Consider the following 17,044-nt stretch of genomic DNA (forward strand, 5'->3'; position numbering starts at 1 on the left):
TCCCTTACCATGGGCCAGGCTGTATACTAGGTTTTTACATTTCATCTAATCCAGACAGCAACCTTATGAAGTAAGTATGATTGTTACCTCATTTTAGAGATGAAGACACTGGGGCTCAGAGAGAATATGTGACATACCTAAGATAACATAGCCAGTGAGTGAGAGCTGGGACTAACCGCTAGGCCTTAAACACTGCCGACTGTAAGCAGTGTGAGGGCAAAGCCTAAAAGTCACTCTTTCTTCTCTTCACACCTTCCCCAGGCATAACACAGAAAAAATGTTGACTAAATTTGTAACCTTTGCAGTGTGTTGGGCCCTTCAGATCTGTAAAGATTAAGCACAGGATGGTGATTACCTAGGGCTAGGCAGAGGGTGAGGAGTGACGGCTGATGGTAGTTTCTTTTGGGGACAATGAAAACGTTCTAAACTAAGGCTGTGGTGAGGGTTGCACAACTCTGTGAATATGTTAAAGACCACTGAACTGTACATTTTAAATGGGTGAATTTTATGGTGTGTGTGTTAGGTGTCAATAAAGATAGATACTTTTTTTTTTTTTTTAAATTCTCCAGCACAGTGGAAATTGAATCTGGGTCTGCTGTTATCAGGGATTTCTGTCCCTAAATGTTTCTGGACCCCACAGTATCCAATTTGTGTCGGAAACACTCAAGGTAACCAGCTCCCTTGAGATTGTCCTCCCACCCACCAGGTGCAGAACACTTCTGTTCATTTGTCCTACACCTCCCTCCAGGTGTTTAAGGAAGGCTTATCCGGTCCCAGTGTGTGGTGGCTGCATCTTTGGGCACCTTGGCACCTGACCTCTGGGGTCTCTTTTCCTACAGGTTGTTTCCATTTTGTGGACTCCCAGTTCTGTGACCCTGTGCCCATACAGCAATCTCCCGGACTGCAGGCATCCTGTGAGGTGACGTATTGGGAAGGAATGGGAGAGGAGGGAGGGAGGGCCATAGGGCCTAACAGTCATTCCCAGGACCCCAGGACCCCAGGACCCCCCTCCCCATTCTCTATCCAGGAAGCCCTGGGGCAGGGAGTTGGCAGTTTCCATCTCCCTCACCACCTGCCCTCTTGCCCCCTGCCCACACCCCAGAATCCCCAGACACATGGACACAGGACACACATCCATCTAAGAGATGTTTAATGTATCTTAGGTTCAAAGTACAAAATACAGGGCAGGCACTAATCCCAGGAAAGTCACCTGCCACCCAGTCAGCCCCTTACCACTGCAACCAGGCATCCCAGCCCCAGAGCAGTGGAGCAGTGGCCCTGGGATACCTGGCTCTTTTCCTGTTTGGGGAATAACAAGGTGACAATGTGGGTGGGAGCTCAGAGGCCATCGTCTCCCTTCCTCATAAAACCCAGACCCAAGGATCTGAAAGATCCAGACTTGGACACAGAGCAGCAGATCCCTCAGAGTCACCCTGGCTAAGAAGCAGCCCTGTTGTGAAGCCTGGCCCAGCCCTGTGGCCATAGTCCTGGAAAAGGAGGAACTATTGCCCCAGTGACTGGCAGCAAAGGGAAGGAGATAAAGCAAGGAGTGGAGACAGATTCCCACTGCCCTAAACAAATAGATTATGGGTAGCTGACCCAACAGGGCAGCAAACCCTGCTGCACCTCCCACCCCATACCCTCTGAGGATCAGCCCCTCGCGGAGCCTTCTGCCGGGGTACTGTCCTTGCGCTGGTGCTAGGGAGGAGATGGAGGGCAGGAAAGGCCAGTGTCATCTGAGGAATGATGCCCTTGCTTTGGGGGCAAGAACATCTGCGTAGAGTCACCCCATGAGGACCCTCTGGGGAAGGGGCATCAACTACCCGCATCTCTGGGCCTTGCCCCTAGAAGCTCTGGACTGGGTCTTGAGCCAGGGTAAGGGCCTTACTGAAAGGGAAAGTGAAAGGAGTTAGAAGCAGGGAGGGTGGTGAAAAAGGTCCCTGTGAGGACCAGCCCAGGAGACCCTTCTGACCTGCCCCAAGGGAGCCCAGTTGCTACTTCAGCCCATGCCCCTCTAAGCCCATGTCAGGTTGAGTGGGCTCCTCTGCCCATTGTGCAGGGAAGGTTTCTACAGGGGCTTGGCCCCCTGCTCCTCCTCGAGTCCCTGGGCTACAGCCGGCCACCTCTGTTGAACTGGATGCACCAGTGGGAGTTGGCGGTGCCTGGGCTGAGATGAGTGTGGTCCTCGTGTCCCATGAGGGGCTGCAGCTCCTGCTGCTGGGGGATGTCAGCACTGCTCTCGCTGTGAGAGCGGCCAGCCTTGGCCAGGCTCGTGGGAAAGGCAAAGCTAGGGCGTAGATCAGAAGGCAGGTTGAGAGGGGCCTGGGGCTCTTCAGTGACCAGTGAGCGGGGAGGCAGGCGGGTCATAGGTGGGGCCTGGGTACAGGGCGGGGATGCCAGGCTCTCCAGGGACGAGATGCTCTGGTTCCAGCCTGTCTGCATGTCCACGGGCACAATCTTGGTGGTCTCTGAGGACACGTAGACTGCCAGGTCCCCCTGCCCACTCTTCCAGGGCAGCTCCTTCTCTGCACAGGTTGGGGAAGGGGGTATGATGCGTGGGCTTGGGCACACCTCAAGGCTCCCTGGGGACAGAGTACACATGCACTCATTACCAATCCAGTGGAATCTTTCTCAAGTATAAGCACACTTTCAATAAATCAGTTCATTCCACAGTTGCCACATAACATCCACGTGTGCAGTTATTTGATGCATGCCTTGCCGAGTGGAAGCGCCACAGCTGGTTTTGCTCCCCATAGTATGCCCAGCACCTAGCACAGGGCTGGGCACATAGCAGTTGCTCAACAAATACCTATTGAACAAATGAAAATAACTAAAGCAAGAGAAAGTGGGATCAAGGCAAGAAAAAACCCATCTACCATCAGCCCTCACCCAACTTGCAGTGCTAGTCTTAAACCACATCCTGCCAAGCCCCATCCCATAGGGTGAGGAAGATCTTGAGGCTTGGCGACTGGGCTCCTTGCCTGAGATCCCACCACAGCCCTTTGGTGCGACAGAGTCCAGGAGTTTGAGCTCATGTGAACCTAACAACAGGCTAAAGCTGTGCCGGCGAGGGGGATGCCAGAGCACAGGAGACCTGAGAATCCCAGAACTGCTGGCAGCCAGCATGGAATGCCTGGCCGCTGCATTACAGGAAGTCTGAGGTTCTGAAAGAGGAAACCTGGGAAAGAGCAGCCCTCCGGCCACCTAACACCCCTCGTTCTCCAAAGTCATGCTCAATGCCTTGTGTATAATAGGTGCTCAGTATGTGTCTGCTCATTGGTAAAGTCCTGAGCACTCCAAAAATCTTGACTGAGTATGTTATGAAATGTATTAATTCTGTGATTGAAAGTAAAACTACCTCTCTTGAAAGACCTGGGATGCTGGATTGAATTTTAACAACAACAAAAACTAAACAAAAAACTTCAGTGTTGGGCTTCCCTGGTGGTGCAGTGGTTAAGAATCCACTTGCCAATGCAGGGGACATGGGTTCGAGCCCTGGCCCGGGAAGATCCCACATGCCGCGGAGCAACTAAGCCCGTGCGCCACACTACTGAGCCTGAGCTCTAGAGCCTGCGAGCCACAACTACTGAGCCCACGTGCCACAACTACTGAAGCCTGTGCGCCTAGAGCCTGTGCTCCACCACAAGAGAAGCCACGGCAATGAGAAGCCCGCGCACTGCAACAAAGAGTAGCCCCCGCTCACCGCAACTAGAGAAAGCCCGTGCACAGCAACTAAGACCCAACACAGCCAAAAATTAATTAATTAAAAAAACAACTTCAGTGTTCACCTTTAGAGGATGCTGGGGAACTAACTGTTGGTTTGAAAACTGATAAATAAAATGAAAAATTCAAGCATTTATCCATTCTTCCCTATATGAACTGTACCTCAAAGTAACTAAGTAATTGATGAAGGGAAGTTTTTTTAATAGAAGAATTACCGTTAATCAATGCAGATGAAAAAAGAGACATAGAATATCACCATTGTGCAACCCCTAATGAAATGTTGGATCTGGCAGTGATCACCAATGGCTGCCAAGACCGTCTGATGAAAAGTTGACAGGGAACTTGATAATGGATGGATCAAGCCAACAACAGCTAAAGCCTGTTATCAATGTTAACCTCACAAGAAGAGAGACACCGAGATGCTTCCTGGTGTGATGAATGCAATAGGAGGTACAACATCACCACCTATGAAGTATGCGTACCAAATCTGATCTGGATTTAATTATTCGTTCAGAGGAAATATAAGGGTCAGTGAAACATATTAAATGATGCTTTGGGGATGCAATCAGCAAAATCCAGACAAGGAAAGACTGTGGGACAAATAATCAGGTTATTTCAATAAATCCAGTGGAAGAAAAAAAGGTATTGGTGGGGGGAACCTATAAATCAGGGTTTTTCAAACTTGACATTATTGACAGGTTGGAAGAGATACTTTGTTGTAGGGGGGCTGTCCTGTGCATTGTAGGATGTTTACCAGCATCCCTGGCCTCTACCCACTCATTGCAGAGGTACCCCTCCAGCTGTGACAACCCAAGATGTCTCCAGACAATCCCCTAGAGGGCAAAATCACTCCACCACTACCCTCTTAAGAATCACTGCTGTAGATTAAGAGACTTATCAACCAAATTTCATGGGTGGGTCTTGTCTGGATTTTTATTTGGACAAACCTACTGTAAAAAACTATTAAGACAATCAGGGAAACTTGAACACTGACTGCATATCTGATAACAAAGATTTTGGATATGATAATGGTATTGTGGTTATATTTTTAAGAAGAATCCTTATCTTTTAGAGATACATGCTGAAGTATTTTTTGATAAAGTGATAATGATATTTGAGATTTGCTTCAAAAGAATCCAGTGAAGAGAGGGGCATAGTGAGGGTATAGATGAAATAAGATTGGTTAGGAGTAGATAATGATTGAAGCTGGCTGGTGGATAGATGGGAAGTTTATTTTATTATTCTGTCTATTGTATATTTTGAAATTTTCTATAATATGTGTTTTAAAAGACACCTAGGGTGCTTGAGCCAACTCAGGCTCCTCTCTCAGGTCAGGCTGCCACCCTCACCGGGTCTGTACCTGAGGGCTGGTGTGCTGAGCATGGGTCACAATGGAGCCTGGTGTTAGGTTTGCTTGTCACCTCATGTTTCTCGCCAGAGAGTAAAGGGAGGTGGCACGGCAGTAAAAAGGCTTTGGGCTTTGAATCGGGTGGGTCAGGTTCAAATTCTGGTTCTGCTGGCTCTGGACAAGTCCCAAATTCCTTTGAGCTCAGTTTCCCCATCTTGGTTGTTGTGAGGATTGAATCAGATCATGTATGTCAGGTGTCTGACATAAAGGAGATGCTCAGTAAATGCTGGTTGGTGAATAAATGAGCGAACAGGAAGAGGGATTGTCTGGGGTAGAGGCCATCAGTGAAGGGGGAGGAAACCAGCTGCACGGCTCCAGAGGGAGGTAGGCGGGAGGAAGCCATTACCTGAAACTTTGCCCTCTTGGAGAACCTCACTGGTAGCCCGAGCCACAAAGATGATCCCTTCATCGTCCTCCTTCTCTGTCTCCGAACTGTCGCTGTCCTCCTCCTCCTCAGACTCTACGGTTAATATCACAGCAGCTGGAGAGGGGCAAGAGCCGAGTGGGGTTGGCCACCAGCAGCTGCCTCTTGGTACCGCACAACCCCAAGCCGGACCCCTGTCCACCCAGGTAGAGCCCACAGTTGGCAGGGACACCTGCTTTGTCCTGTGGCTGTTACAGCACTGGCCTATGGAGTTGGGTGTTTGAGAGGAAGGGAGGTGGGGCTGCAGAGCTGAAGGAGGCAACAGGGAAAGCCAAGTCCTCAGAGGAAGCCATAAGGAAAGTCACACTTTCCAGCTCCCCCATCATCTCTCAGCCCCAGATCCCATCGTCAACTGGAAGCATAAACATCTGGAGGGCTAGAAGGCCCATCAGTGTGCAGCTCATCCAAACTCCTGGTTTTATAGACGGGGACACCAGGGTTCACCCATCCTTCAAGGCCCAGACCAAGCTCCCCTTTTATGACACCTCCAAGTCCTCAAGGCCTGTAACCTGTAGTTAGCTATCTGATGTCACAGATGTCTAATAACTGCTTAGACATGTTCAGCTTTGAAATCAAGTATCTAGTCCCTAAGGGGAAGAGCCCCAGTTTATGGTATTGAATGCTGTACAGAGGAGGTCCTTCAGGCTTCTGGCTGATGGGCCCCTGCCCTTTCCCTCCCTATCCCATCCTCAACTCCACCCCACTCCCTGCTTGCCTGTGTCCTGGAAGCCCAGGTCTCGAGGAGGTTTCCCATTTGTAGCCTCCGTGTTAGCCATGCCATCCTTCTAAGGACCAAAAAACAAAACAAAAAAAACCCTAAGCCTCTGGCCCTGGCTCCAAACTCCAACCCTGTCGTCTGGTGGGGTCAACAGGACAGGTCTTCCTGATGCAGGAGGGAAGGGAATCTGTCAATCCCAATGGTTCTACCATCCATTGACACCCCCATCCCCACCCCCGCAGGTGTTGTGGAGTCTGACATGCCCCAGCAAGGACACTCAGTGCGTCAGCTTGGGCTGAATAATAAGCTCATGGAGTCCCCGCAACGAGGAATCTGCCTTTCTCCTGCCCATTTCACCTCTGGTAGGTGGTCCTGCTGCCTCCCAGCATGTGACCACATGGACAAGAGGCTGATCTCCTTCTGAATCCCTTGCCTTCCCCTTCTGGGGCTCCAGGAAGATGCAAAAGGGAACCCAAGCTGCTGCAGCCCCCAAGTCCCTGAGAATTATCCATCTAGGGGGTCCCCCTAGGCTGGATTCCAATACTTGGGAGCTCAAAACTGCGTGCCGTCAGCCTGCAGCTGCAAACAGGAGTCCCAGAGAAAGCACATGCCTTCTTGCGGCCGGCCTTGCGGGGTCGTGGCTTGCTCTTGGTGAAGCAGATGTTGTGCTTGGTGGACTTAAAGGACTCCAGCCGCCGCTTCATGTTCTGCTGGAAGACCTCCTTGTCCTGGCGCTCCTGCGCATCCTCAGAGATGAAGTGGCGGCTGCAGCTGGCTTTGTACTGACAATGACAGCCCCGCCCTGCCGTGAGGCTGGGTGTCCTGGCCTCCCACAGGGACCCCAGGCCACAGCCCCATGTTCACCATAGCTCCTGCCGGCCCACTGTTGCCAGAACTAGCCATGGATTGAAAAAACAAAACAAAAAATACAGTAGGGACCCAGCCAGACTCTATACTCTCTATGTGCTCAGTTCACTGGGGAAAAACTTTCCTTTATCCCAGAACCTGTTCCCTCAAATTTGGCTTCCCGTATTCCCTACTGCCCTCTCCCAGTTCTCTCTGATCTGAAGTGACAAGAGGCAGGCGACCCTGTGTCTTGTCCCTCAGGGCTACTGTGAGGCCAAGGGGGGCATTTCCTTCTTTGCACCTGTTTATCTGAGCCTGGTCCACATTCCTGGCCCATTTGCCCCCTTTTAACTGCACAGGACTCTGTCCAGCTGGAGCTTTCCAGCCAGCCAGTTCTACAGCCACCACCATGACTCCTCAGGCTGCACTTTGAACTTCCATGACTACCTCTCTTGATACCTTTGACCCCCTCAGTCCCACAATACCTGAATTGGTGTCCAATTCAGGACCACCCCCATCTCCTCTTTCCAACTCTTTCTCATAAAGACCAAGCCCACTACACACTCACTTAGACTGTCTCCACCTCTGCCCTTGACTGCTGAGAGGCCTTTTCATCGCCTAGTGGTAACCCTGCAAAGTACTGCCCGCATGTTCCCAATCGTTTGTCTTGCCTCACATTCCCAGTCTGGTCCCTTTCCTTTGCCTCAGATTTTCTGCTTCCCTGAGCTGGATCTAAGAGCCCCCTTTAAGTCTCCTCCCAGCTGCCCTCTTCTACACACTCGCACAGAGGTGCCCCTCTCTCCTGGGCATGCAGGGGCCCAGCTCCTTCACAGGGCTCCTCACTCCCCAACCCAGGCCTCCGCTTTGCTTAGCTCACTCCCTGCCTCCATCAGTTCCCTGCTCTGCTCCCTCCTCCCTCCCTCCACTCTCCTGCATCTTCAATCCTTCCCTCCACACTGGCCCCCCTCCCTCTGCTTTTAAGCATGCTCCTGCCCTTACCTCCTTGAAGAAGGCCTTTCCATTGATACCATTGCCTCGCTTTTGCTGCCAGACTTTTACACTTACGTTCTGACACTTCCCCTAGTACCCATTCCTTGACTATCAGAGAAACAGCTCCATGTACATGTATAGCTGATTCACTTTGTTATAAAGCGGAAACTAACACACCATTATAAAGCAATTATACTCCAATAAAGATGTTTAAAAAAAATAAAATAAAGAAATGCAAACTAAAAAAAAAATACAGCTCCAGGGGGGTTTGCCTGATTGCAACTTCAGTGTGCTGCTTTCTCCCTGGTCAGCAGTGCCATGGCCTCTGGTTAGGCAACATCTGTGCAATGTCCAGCCCTCCTCATGCCCCAGGCCTCTGAGACACCATCTGCTACTGCCCCTCCAAGGGCTCCTTCTCTCTCCTCTGCTGGCTCCCCTTCTTTTACTTACAGGTGCATTCCTCAGTGTTGTCCTCCCCTCTAATGCCCTCCCCAGTGAAAGTGTCCTCTCTCAGTGCCAGCTAGCCCAGGGATACACCTGTGTTTCCCAAACATCAGCCATCAGACCAGCTACATTTGAATCCCCTCAGGGGACTTATTAAGAGCAGATTCCTCAGCCCATTGCACACCACAGGATCAGACTCTCCAGGAGAAGCCAGGAATATGTATTCTAGCAAGCTCCCTGGGAGATTCTGATGTAGCCAGGCCAGGAAACCTCTGATACAGATTGCTTCCAAATCTTTATCTCCAGCCAGTATCTCTCTCCTAAACTATAATCTTATGTTTCTAACTGCATACCAGATACTTCTGTCTCTCTCTGATGATATTTCTGTGAAGAACATGAGGAATTATGGACTGTGTTCTGGCATAACTAAGTGGATTTAGAACTGGTTGAGTAACCATACCCAAAAAATTCTTGATCAAGGTCAGTCTGGAGGAAAGTCTTTAGTAGCATGCCACAGGGCTCTGTCCTCAGCTCTATCCTGTTCAACATTTGTATGTTGATTTTGATGAATACAAAGTTAACAGGCTTAGCAAATTTTCATATGATGTGAATCTGAGGAGATATTTGGTGGCAGACATGGGATCCAAACAATGGAATGATGGGCTACATCAAATAAGATGACATTTAACAGGGATAAGCACAATCTTAATCCAGTTTTTTTAAATTGACTTCACAAGAACTGGTTGGACTGAACCATTGACCAATCTTACACACACACACATCCACAGACAGTCAGTCATTATGTACTTCCTGATGTAATACAATAAGAAATACACAGCACACCTATCGAATGTTCCTGAATACAACCAGGCCTCCAGATTTAACTACCAAGAAATACAGTATGTAGAGGAATATGTTAAACACCACCACTGGAATACAATCAGCAAAATCTGTAAAATGGAACATTCTTTGAGGTAATGTATCCAGTTTCTTCAGTAAGTAAATAATGAGAAAAAAAGGAAGACAAAACTATCACAGATTTTTTTAAAAAATAGAGACATGTTTACTAAATGCAAACTGTGGACTTTATTTGGATCCTGACTTGAACAAACCAGCTGGAAAAAGGTATTTATTGACCACTGGCTGGATATTTGAGGTGAGAAGGAATCACTGTTATTTGTTGTAAGTGATAAGGGTACTATGGCTTTTTTTTTTAAAGAATTCTTGCCACCTAGAGATACATATGGAAATATTTAGAGATGATATGATGTCTGGAGTTTGCTTTAAGATAATAAAGTGTAGATGGGGCGTAGGGGGGGACAGAATGTAACAGAATTGACCATGCATTGAAAATTATTGGAGGTGAGTGGTGGTTAAATGAGTTATTATTCTCTCTAGTTTTGTGAACAACAGAAATTTTCCATAAGAAAAAAGTAAACAAAACCAAAAAAACAAACAAAAAACCCCACAGGTTGGATGCAACAGGGTTTAATAGTCATTAACTGAGGAAGACATGGTGGGTTGCCTGACTGTAAGGACAATATGGGGCCTCAGGGTGGTGAGCCAAAGCTGGAGGGATTCTGGGCTGTGGGAAGATAATGACAAGTTCCAGAACTAGAAAGGTGAAAGAGCCCCTGTGCCAAACCCAGGCCACGGCAGTGAAAGCCCAGAATCCTAACCACTAGGCTACCAGAGAACTCCAAGGGCCATTTCTAATGACTAAAGAAGACACACCAATGACAGGAGCTGCTGGCCTGAGGGCAAGGAGGCCTGTGTGGAAGGAAGCTGTTTTGAAACCTTTGCAGACTTACTCTGCAGAGCTGCAGAGAGTCAAATCAGGACCAGTGGGAGAAAATTAAAGGAAACCAATCTGTCTCAGTGGTAGAAACAGCCTTGACTGTTAAAGCTGCCAGGAATGGTAACAGCTGGCTTCTCATTTCAAAAAGGTTCAAGGTAATGGCTTGCTGCCCCCTTGTGGGGTTGCAACAGATTCCTTCCTGTATGGGTTGGGCCTTTCCGACCCCAAAGCTTCATGACCTGCATTGGACTAACTCTCATTACCTAAAACAGATGTCTGCCTCCCCCAGGTTAAGGTGGTCCTGCAGGCGGCTTCCTCAGCACTCCTGTTCTGTGACCCCATCAAGCCCTCTGTATCTCCTGCTCTCCCCTTCCTGGCTGATCACACAGTTCTTTGTGCTCCTCTCCCTTCCGACCACCCAGGTCTAATCCACAGTGGTTCACTCCAGCTTCCCAACTGGCTCTCCCAGCCTCTCAACTCACCCCCTCCAGTTTGATCTGCCCTCTGCTACCAGAGAAGACATTCTTAAACAGTTCTTGTAACAGGCCAACCTTTCTCAAAAACAAAAAAAAAAACTAAAGGTTATAACCAACAAGATGAAGCCCACACTCTTCAACTGGGCATCCATAGCTCTCCACAAGCTGGTGCCAGCTGCCTCTTGAGCCTTCCATCGTGGCCTCCCCAGACAATACTCCCCCTCAGAACTCTGCCCTGCCTGTTCTCACCCTGTAGCGAGGTTTGTAAAGGCCTCCACAGAGCAGGTGGTGCATCACAGCATCCTCACGGTCCCGGCCGCTGCGTACTGTGTCAATCACCTGCAGATCCAGACATGCTCCACTGCCACTCTCCCTCCTGCAGGAGGGAAGGAGACACGTGTGCTAGGGACGGGCCAGGAGGCACAGGCTAGGGGAAGGGCAGAAGCAAAGGTGCTCACAAATCTTCCCCAGAAGGGATTCAGAGAGAGGGCGCAATAGAGAGGAGCTTGAGGAAGGCGGAGGGGGGCTCAAGGACTTACAGCAAGTTGGTGACAGAGGTCTCTGCCACAGAATTGCGGCTGGGCATAGAGGGCAGAGTGAGCCCGGTGGAGGATAAGACGTGGCCTCCCTGCAGGGGCCAAGTCAGAGGTCAAAATGGCAATCAGATGAAAGGTGGCCCAGACAATCAGAGGGTAATAAAAAGAATAACAATGGTTAACACACTTTGCTCTTTTGAAGTTCCAGGGACTGTGCTAGGCACTTTTTATACTGAATCTACAAAACTCTGACAGAGGTACTTTTACTCGCGCTTTCTTACAGTTGAAACTGAGGCTCCGAGAGGATAAGTGACTTACCCAAGGTCACAAGCGTGAGATGATAAGAACTGAACCACATCTCCTGACTCCAGTGTCCAGCTGTTTCCCACCTTCCTGTACTGCCTGCTAGACTCTACATGTCAGCATCAGGCCAGGCTCGTTCCTGTAGCTGCCACTTCACAAGACTATGGAGTCTGCTGGGAATTCCCAACTCCCTGCTCAGGGCCTGCCTGCTTGTCACCGCTTCCTGCCTTGCCCTGCTGGCCACCTGCCCACCCACCACTGTCTGCCGGCCCACCTGGTCCACGAAGCTGATGGCATCCCGGATGTTGAGTCTGTAGTACACATCCCAAATCTGGTCCCGGATGCGGTAGGCTGACCGCCGCATCAGCAGCTGACTCAGGTACTTCTTATCAAACTGCTCCCACCTACAGAGGATGCCAGGCCCGGTCCTGAGTGCCATCCCCAAGGCCTGGGCGGCTGGCCCTTCCTCAGACAGGGCAGGGGCACCGCCAGCGCTGGGCCTATGTCTCTTGGTGTGGGCATCAGTCAGGGAGAATCTTGAAGCTGGTCCCTGCCCTTCTGGAACTGACAGTGTTGTAGGAAAGCCTGACATTAATGAAGTTATTACATATAACTGTAAAATTACAACCATGGTAAGAACTATAAAGGATAATTATAGAGTATGATAGGGATTTGTCCTAGTCAGGGAGGCCAGGGAAACCTCCCTAAGGACTTGATGCCTGTGGTAAGATCTGAAGGATGAATAGAGGTTAAGTAGGTGAGAGGGAGGCAAAGGAATGTTCTAGTAGAAAGAACAACATGTGCACAGGTCCCAGTGGCCAGGGCCGGGGGAGCGTGGTGGGTTCTGAGTTTCTAAAACAGGGTTCATTTCATTGGCAGACGGATAGTCAAAGACACAGCTGAGCACAATGCGGCTGGTGTCTGGAGGTGCCAGACCATGCAGGGCAGAGCTGCGCAGGCCTCACTGGGGAGCCTTGTCTTATCCTGAGAGTACTGGGACACCCGTACTGCCAGTACTGCCCGAAGGGCTTCAGGAAGAAGTTGCCCAGCCTGAGCCTGACTGTGTCCCTCCTCAGAAGTGTGCACATCCCCCATGCTGCCCTGGCTGGTGAGGCTGCCGCTGCTGAAGGAGCCTCGGGGCAGCTCCCTCACCTGTCCCTCCAGTAGTGATAGCCATGGTGCCCCACAACGTCCTCCACTGCAGCCAGAATGTGGTCAAAAGTCTAGAAGGGGGGTGGGTAGGGGGACCGGATCAGGACTCTGCTCAAAATAGGAGAAGGGAGAGAGGGACAGGTGGAGGGATGGGGTTCTGGTACCCACGTGCTCATGCAGCTCCTGGTTCAGGGTAGGTTTGTGATGGTCACTCCTCTTCACCTTCAGCCACTTGACCAGTGGCTTGATGGTCAGGCCCTACGGACAGGCAGCCAGTGAGCCCTGCCCTGTCCAGTTCCCTGCTGCCTTTCCCTCCCCATAGTTAGGCTTCAGCTTCTGTATCCCCACCTCACGGCACTCAAGGTCTGGGAAGTCAGGCCCCCCTGCCTCCCATCAGAGGAAGAGGAGCCCCTCTCCCACAGGCTCCAAGCCTCCCCCAGGGCCTGCCAGACCCTCTCCCCATCCAGCCTCGTGGGCGCTCCCACCTGCACGATGACTGTGAAGAAGACCACCACAATAGTGGTGGCTACAAAGTAGTCCTTGGCAGGGATCTTGGTCCTGTCCAGGAGGATGACGAGAGCAAAGGCCACAGCCCCCCGCAGGCCCCCATAGGACATCACCACCTGGTCAATCTTGTCCAGAGGGACCAGCCGGAACTGATTCAACACCCACGTCTGCAGGACTACGCCTACAGCAGGAGGGAGGCCAGTGGGAGCAGGGTGTGGGAGGGCACGCCTACAGCAGGAGTGGAGGGCACTGGGCATGGATAGCACCAAGTATCTGGGCTAAGGTCTGACAGGGGCTGGGAGGGGTGAGCAATAAGGGGAGGCTTAGAAATTGTTGACAAGAATGTGGACTCAGACTGGGAGATGAGCTGGGAGGGTGGGCAGGAAGGAGGGTGGGAAAGCAGAGGGTGCCGGCAATACCGAGGGCTCGGAAGAACAGGATGAAGAAGAGGGTGCCCAGCACCAGCCCAGAGTCCCAGGCCCACTTGGAAGAGTCCACGGCCGAGATGCCAAGCAGCATGAAGATGATGGTCTCAGCGCAGCTGGCTAGAGTCTTCATTGTGTACTTGACAGCTGTGCGGGACTTATGGGAGATGTTGGCCTCCACGTACTTCTTACAGCCCAGGCCACACATAGTCACCCTGGGAGAGGAATGGAGAGTCAGGGCGAGTGAGGAGGGGCCACAGGAAGCACAGCCTTTGGGGTTTGAGCATGCACAGGAGAGGGTGTTGCCCATCACAGGATGTCAGATTCTCAGAGCCAAAGCCCAGGGAGGCATGGAGACCACCCAAGGGTAGGTAGTGGTGGTCCTGGGATAAAAGGGTCCGAATCTCCAGGCTTCCCTCTCGGTGCCTTCTGGAGGGGGAAGCTGGGAGAAACGTGCTCTGACTAGCACACTGTCTGAGGCACCTTTTAGAGTTCTGTGGCCACCAGAGCCAGTAGCACCAGGCCTCAAAGTCCAGTTCCAGCTCAGCCTACACCCCAGAGAGCACTTTAAGCAGAGGAAGTTTGGGTTCTGGGGTGCCCAGGACAGCCCTAGAGGCAGGTCCTGGCATGTTACCTGAGGCTTAGTATCTCCCCAGGGGAGTCTGAAGCTCCCACTCCCACAAGGGCTCAGGGAGACCTATGGCCTCCTCCGGGTCCTGCTTCTGTCCATGTGAGGGCGACCATCTCCAGTGCCCCCTCCCAGCTGCCTGCCTGCAAGGCCCCTAGGACTCACGCAAGAATGGCGGAGAGCGAGGCCATTTCAGCAGTAAGGTAGGCTGCGTAGGCGAGGAGGAAGACCAGCAGAGGCTCGATGATGCGGACCCGCTTGGTGAAGCGTGTGGTCAGGGCCAGGAGGAAGGCAAAGACTAAGCCCACGGCTGCCCCGCCCAGACTGACCACAAACAAGGAGGCTGGGGGAGGAGTGGGTTGTCAGCATGACCCCTGGCCCGGACCCCACCAGGGCTGACAAGACTGCTGCCTGGCAGGGAGTGGAGGATGATGCCCACTGTGCATGCCCACTGTGCTCCCCAGGGGTCAGGGTCCCAGAGCTAGGATTCCAGGAAAGGCCCTCCTTCTCAGGTTCTCAGGGCCCTATTTCTCCATACATGAGGGAAGGGAATGAGGCAACCCGAGCAGCGTCCTCTGTCCCGACGCGGTGGGGGGCAGGGGCTCAGCAACCCAGGGGAGGCAGACCTCCAGTGCCCGCCAAGAGGGAGGAAATACTGACCGACTCCCTTCAGGTAGTCAGTGGCCTGCACGTTGGCAGAGCCCATCTCCACAAAAGAGTTGCAGACCTTGTACAGCACCTAAGCGAGAAGAGGAGCATCAGGAGCGGCGGGGGAAGGCGGCAGCCTGGACTGCGTGGAGAGGGGGAGGCAGGGCCCGGGGAGGAGTGGGGCCTGGTCAGAGCATGGCAGCCTGGGGTCAAGGAACGGCAGCCAGCCGAGCACTCTCACCACGGTAACTGCATCGTTGAGCAGGGACTCGCCGAAGACGATGATAAAGAGGGTCTCGTTGACGTGCACCTCCTCAAAGACAGCCAGCACGGCCACGGGGTCCACTGCTGAGATGAGGCTCCCAAACAGCAGGAAGTCCAGCAAGCCAGCCTGCACTCTAGGGGCTTTCGAGGGACAGCAAATGGTGAGGTACTGAATTGCCTACAGCAGTCCCTGTAACAAGCCCAGACTCCAGCCCCACTATAAAAACAAGTATCCCCAGAGAGGACCTGGGATGGTGAAGAGAGCGTCGGCCTGCAGGTCAGGAGACCTTAGGTCTTGAGCCTAAGGCCTGCCTTTGCCACTTACCAGCTCTGTGATGTTGGCACTCTCATTGTCACATGACTTCTCATAAGCCATGCCTCCTCATGTGCCTGCCTAACAGTACTGCTGCAAAAATCAACCCAGGAGATGGCTACGATAGCTCTATGTAACCTGGAAAGCTAAGGCGGCACTGACAATAAGAACTGCAGCAACAGTAATAATAACCACCAGCAGGTGGAAATTGGCTGCTGACTGGCTTTATTCGGGAGAAGAACGAAAGAGAGTGCTTTCTCCCACACCGGTGGTTCTCAGCCTGAGGACTTCGACACGTCTGAATTATCAACATTCAGGGTTGAATGGATTTGGGGGCCAGGAAATGAGGAAGAAGGGAGCAGGACAGGGCAGCCTGAAGGCAAAGAGCATCAGTAAAAAAGACCTCTCCTGCTAACTTTGGACCTGATATCGAATGAGTTTAAGGGCCTCTATCTCCTCATCCATTAAAGTGGGACAAATTATAACCCCAGCAAGGTTGCTGTGAAGAGCCAGTGGGATAAGTATAGAGAGAACACCCCGTGTAGTGTCTTGCATTCTGTGGATGTACAATATGTATTTATTAAAAATAATAATAAAAACAGAAAACCACCCTGATGTGACCTGGGCAGAGCCCTCACAGGAAAGGTGAGCTGTGCCTCAGGAGAGCCAGGCTGGCAAGTGGCAGTATGGTATCAGGGCAGGAGGCAGCCAGAGTCCCAGCCTTGGCAGCCCACACACAGCTGGGAGCCAGGCCCCTACTCAGCTGTCATCTGCAGAAGCCCAGACTCATCTGGCAGGGACCTAAATGAAGGCTGAAGGCCCATCTGGAGCATTGCCTCACACTCCAGTTGGGAGGGACCTAAGATGGAGCTCTCAGGGCATGGCTGTCGTCAACACAGGATCTTCAGAGCTGGAGGAGAAGGGAGTTGGGTGATGAGTCTGGCATAGCCTCCCGCTACCAGTCCAGGTCTTAAGGTCACTCACCCACAAGTCCAGCCTGCTGCAGGCCCCAGAGGGCAGCACCTGTCGTGAAGGCATTCCAGAGTGTGCCCACCACAGCGTAGGTGAGGATGGCGCCCAGGTTGTCAAAGAATAGCCGGCTAGGCATGAAATAGCCCGAGTCCAGCACGATAGGAGGCAACAGGAAGAGGAAGAAGGTGCCTGGCTCCAGCTGGTATTCAGCTTTCTTGGCCACAGCCAAGACAATGCCCCCCAGCACCAGTCCCAGCAAAATCAGCAGGCAGCTCTCAGGGACCAGAGACGTCACCTTCCGAGACAAGTGAAACACTACAATGCAAGAAGAGGGCAAGAGGTATCAGCTTATGGGATGCGTGCACGCGCACACACACACACACACACACACGTACACACACGTACACACACACACACACACACACACACACACACACACACACACACACACACACACACACACACACAC

The 17,044-nt window shown here is 51.8% G+C and overlaps 1 protein-coding gene across 1 annotated transcript in view; it reads right to left on the bottom strand.

The window, feature by feature from the left end:
* Positions 1-2,109: 2,109 nt before the first annotated feature.
* The window catches only part of SLC9A5 (solute carrier family 9 member A5), an 18,244-nt gene continuing 3,309 nt past the window's right edge, over positions 2,110-17,044 (bottom strand). The window contains exons 3-17 of the mRNA XM_007457287.1: positions 16,588-16,890; positions 15,268-15,431; positions 15,039-15,117; positions 14,544-14,721; positions 13,745-13,965; positions 13,304-13,506; positions 12,987-13,076; positions 12,819-12,889; positions 11,941-12,070; positions 11,367-11,455; positions 11,077-11,203; positions 6,885-7,055; positions 6,271-6,340; positions 5,478-5,612; positions 2,110-2,582 (exon numbers count right to left, since the gene is read on the bottom strand). Of these exons, the coding sequence (XP_007457349.1) occupies positions 2,110-2,582; positions 5,478-5,612; positions 6,271-6,340; positions 6,885-7,055; positions 11,077-11,203; positions 11,367-11,455; positions 11,941-12,070; positions 12,819-12,889; positions 12,987-13,076; positions 13,304-13,506; positions 13,745-13,965; positions 14,544-14,721; positions 15,039-15,117; positions 15,268-15,431; positions 16,588-16,890 (2,504 nt within the window). The remainder of the gene's footprint in view (positions 2,583-5,477; positions 5,613-6,270; positions 6,341-6,884; positions 7,056-11,076; positions 11,204-11,366; positions 11,456-11,940; positions 12,071-12,818; positions 12,890-12,986; positions 13,077-13,303; positions 13,507-13,744; positions 13,966-14,543; positions 14,722-15,038; positions 15,118-15,267; positions 15,432-16,587; positions 16,891-17,044) is intronic.

The sequence above is a fragment of the Lipotes vexillifer genome, unplaced genomic scaffold, assembly GCF_000442215.2.
Source record: "Lipotes vexillifer unplaced genomic scaffold, Lipotes_vexillifer_v1.1 scaffold504, whole genome shotgun sequence".
Lineage (NCBI taxonomy): Eukaryota > Metazoa > Chordata > Mammalia > Artiodactyla > Lipotidae > Lipotes > Lipotes vexillifer.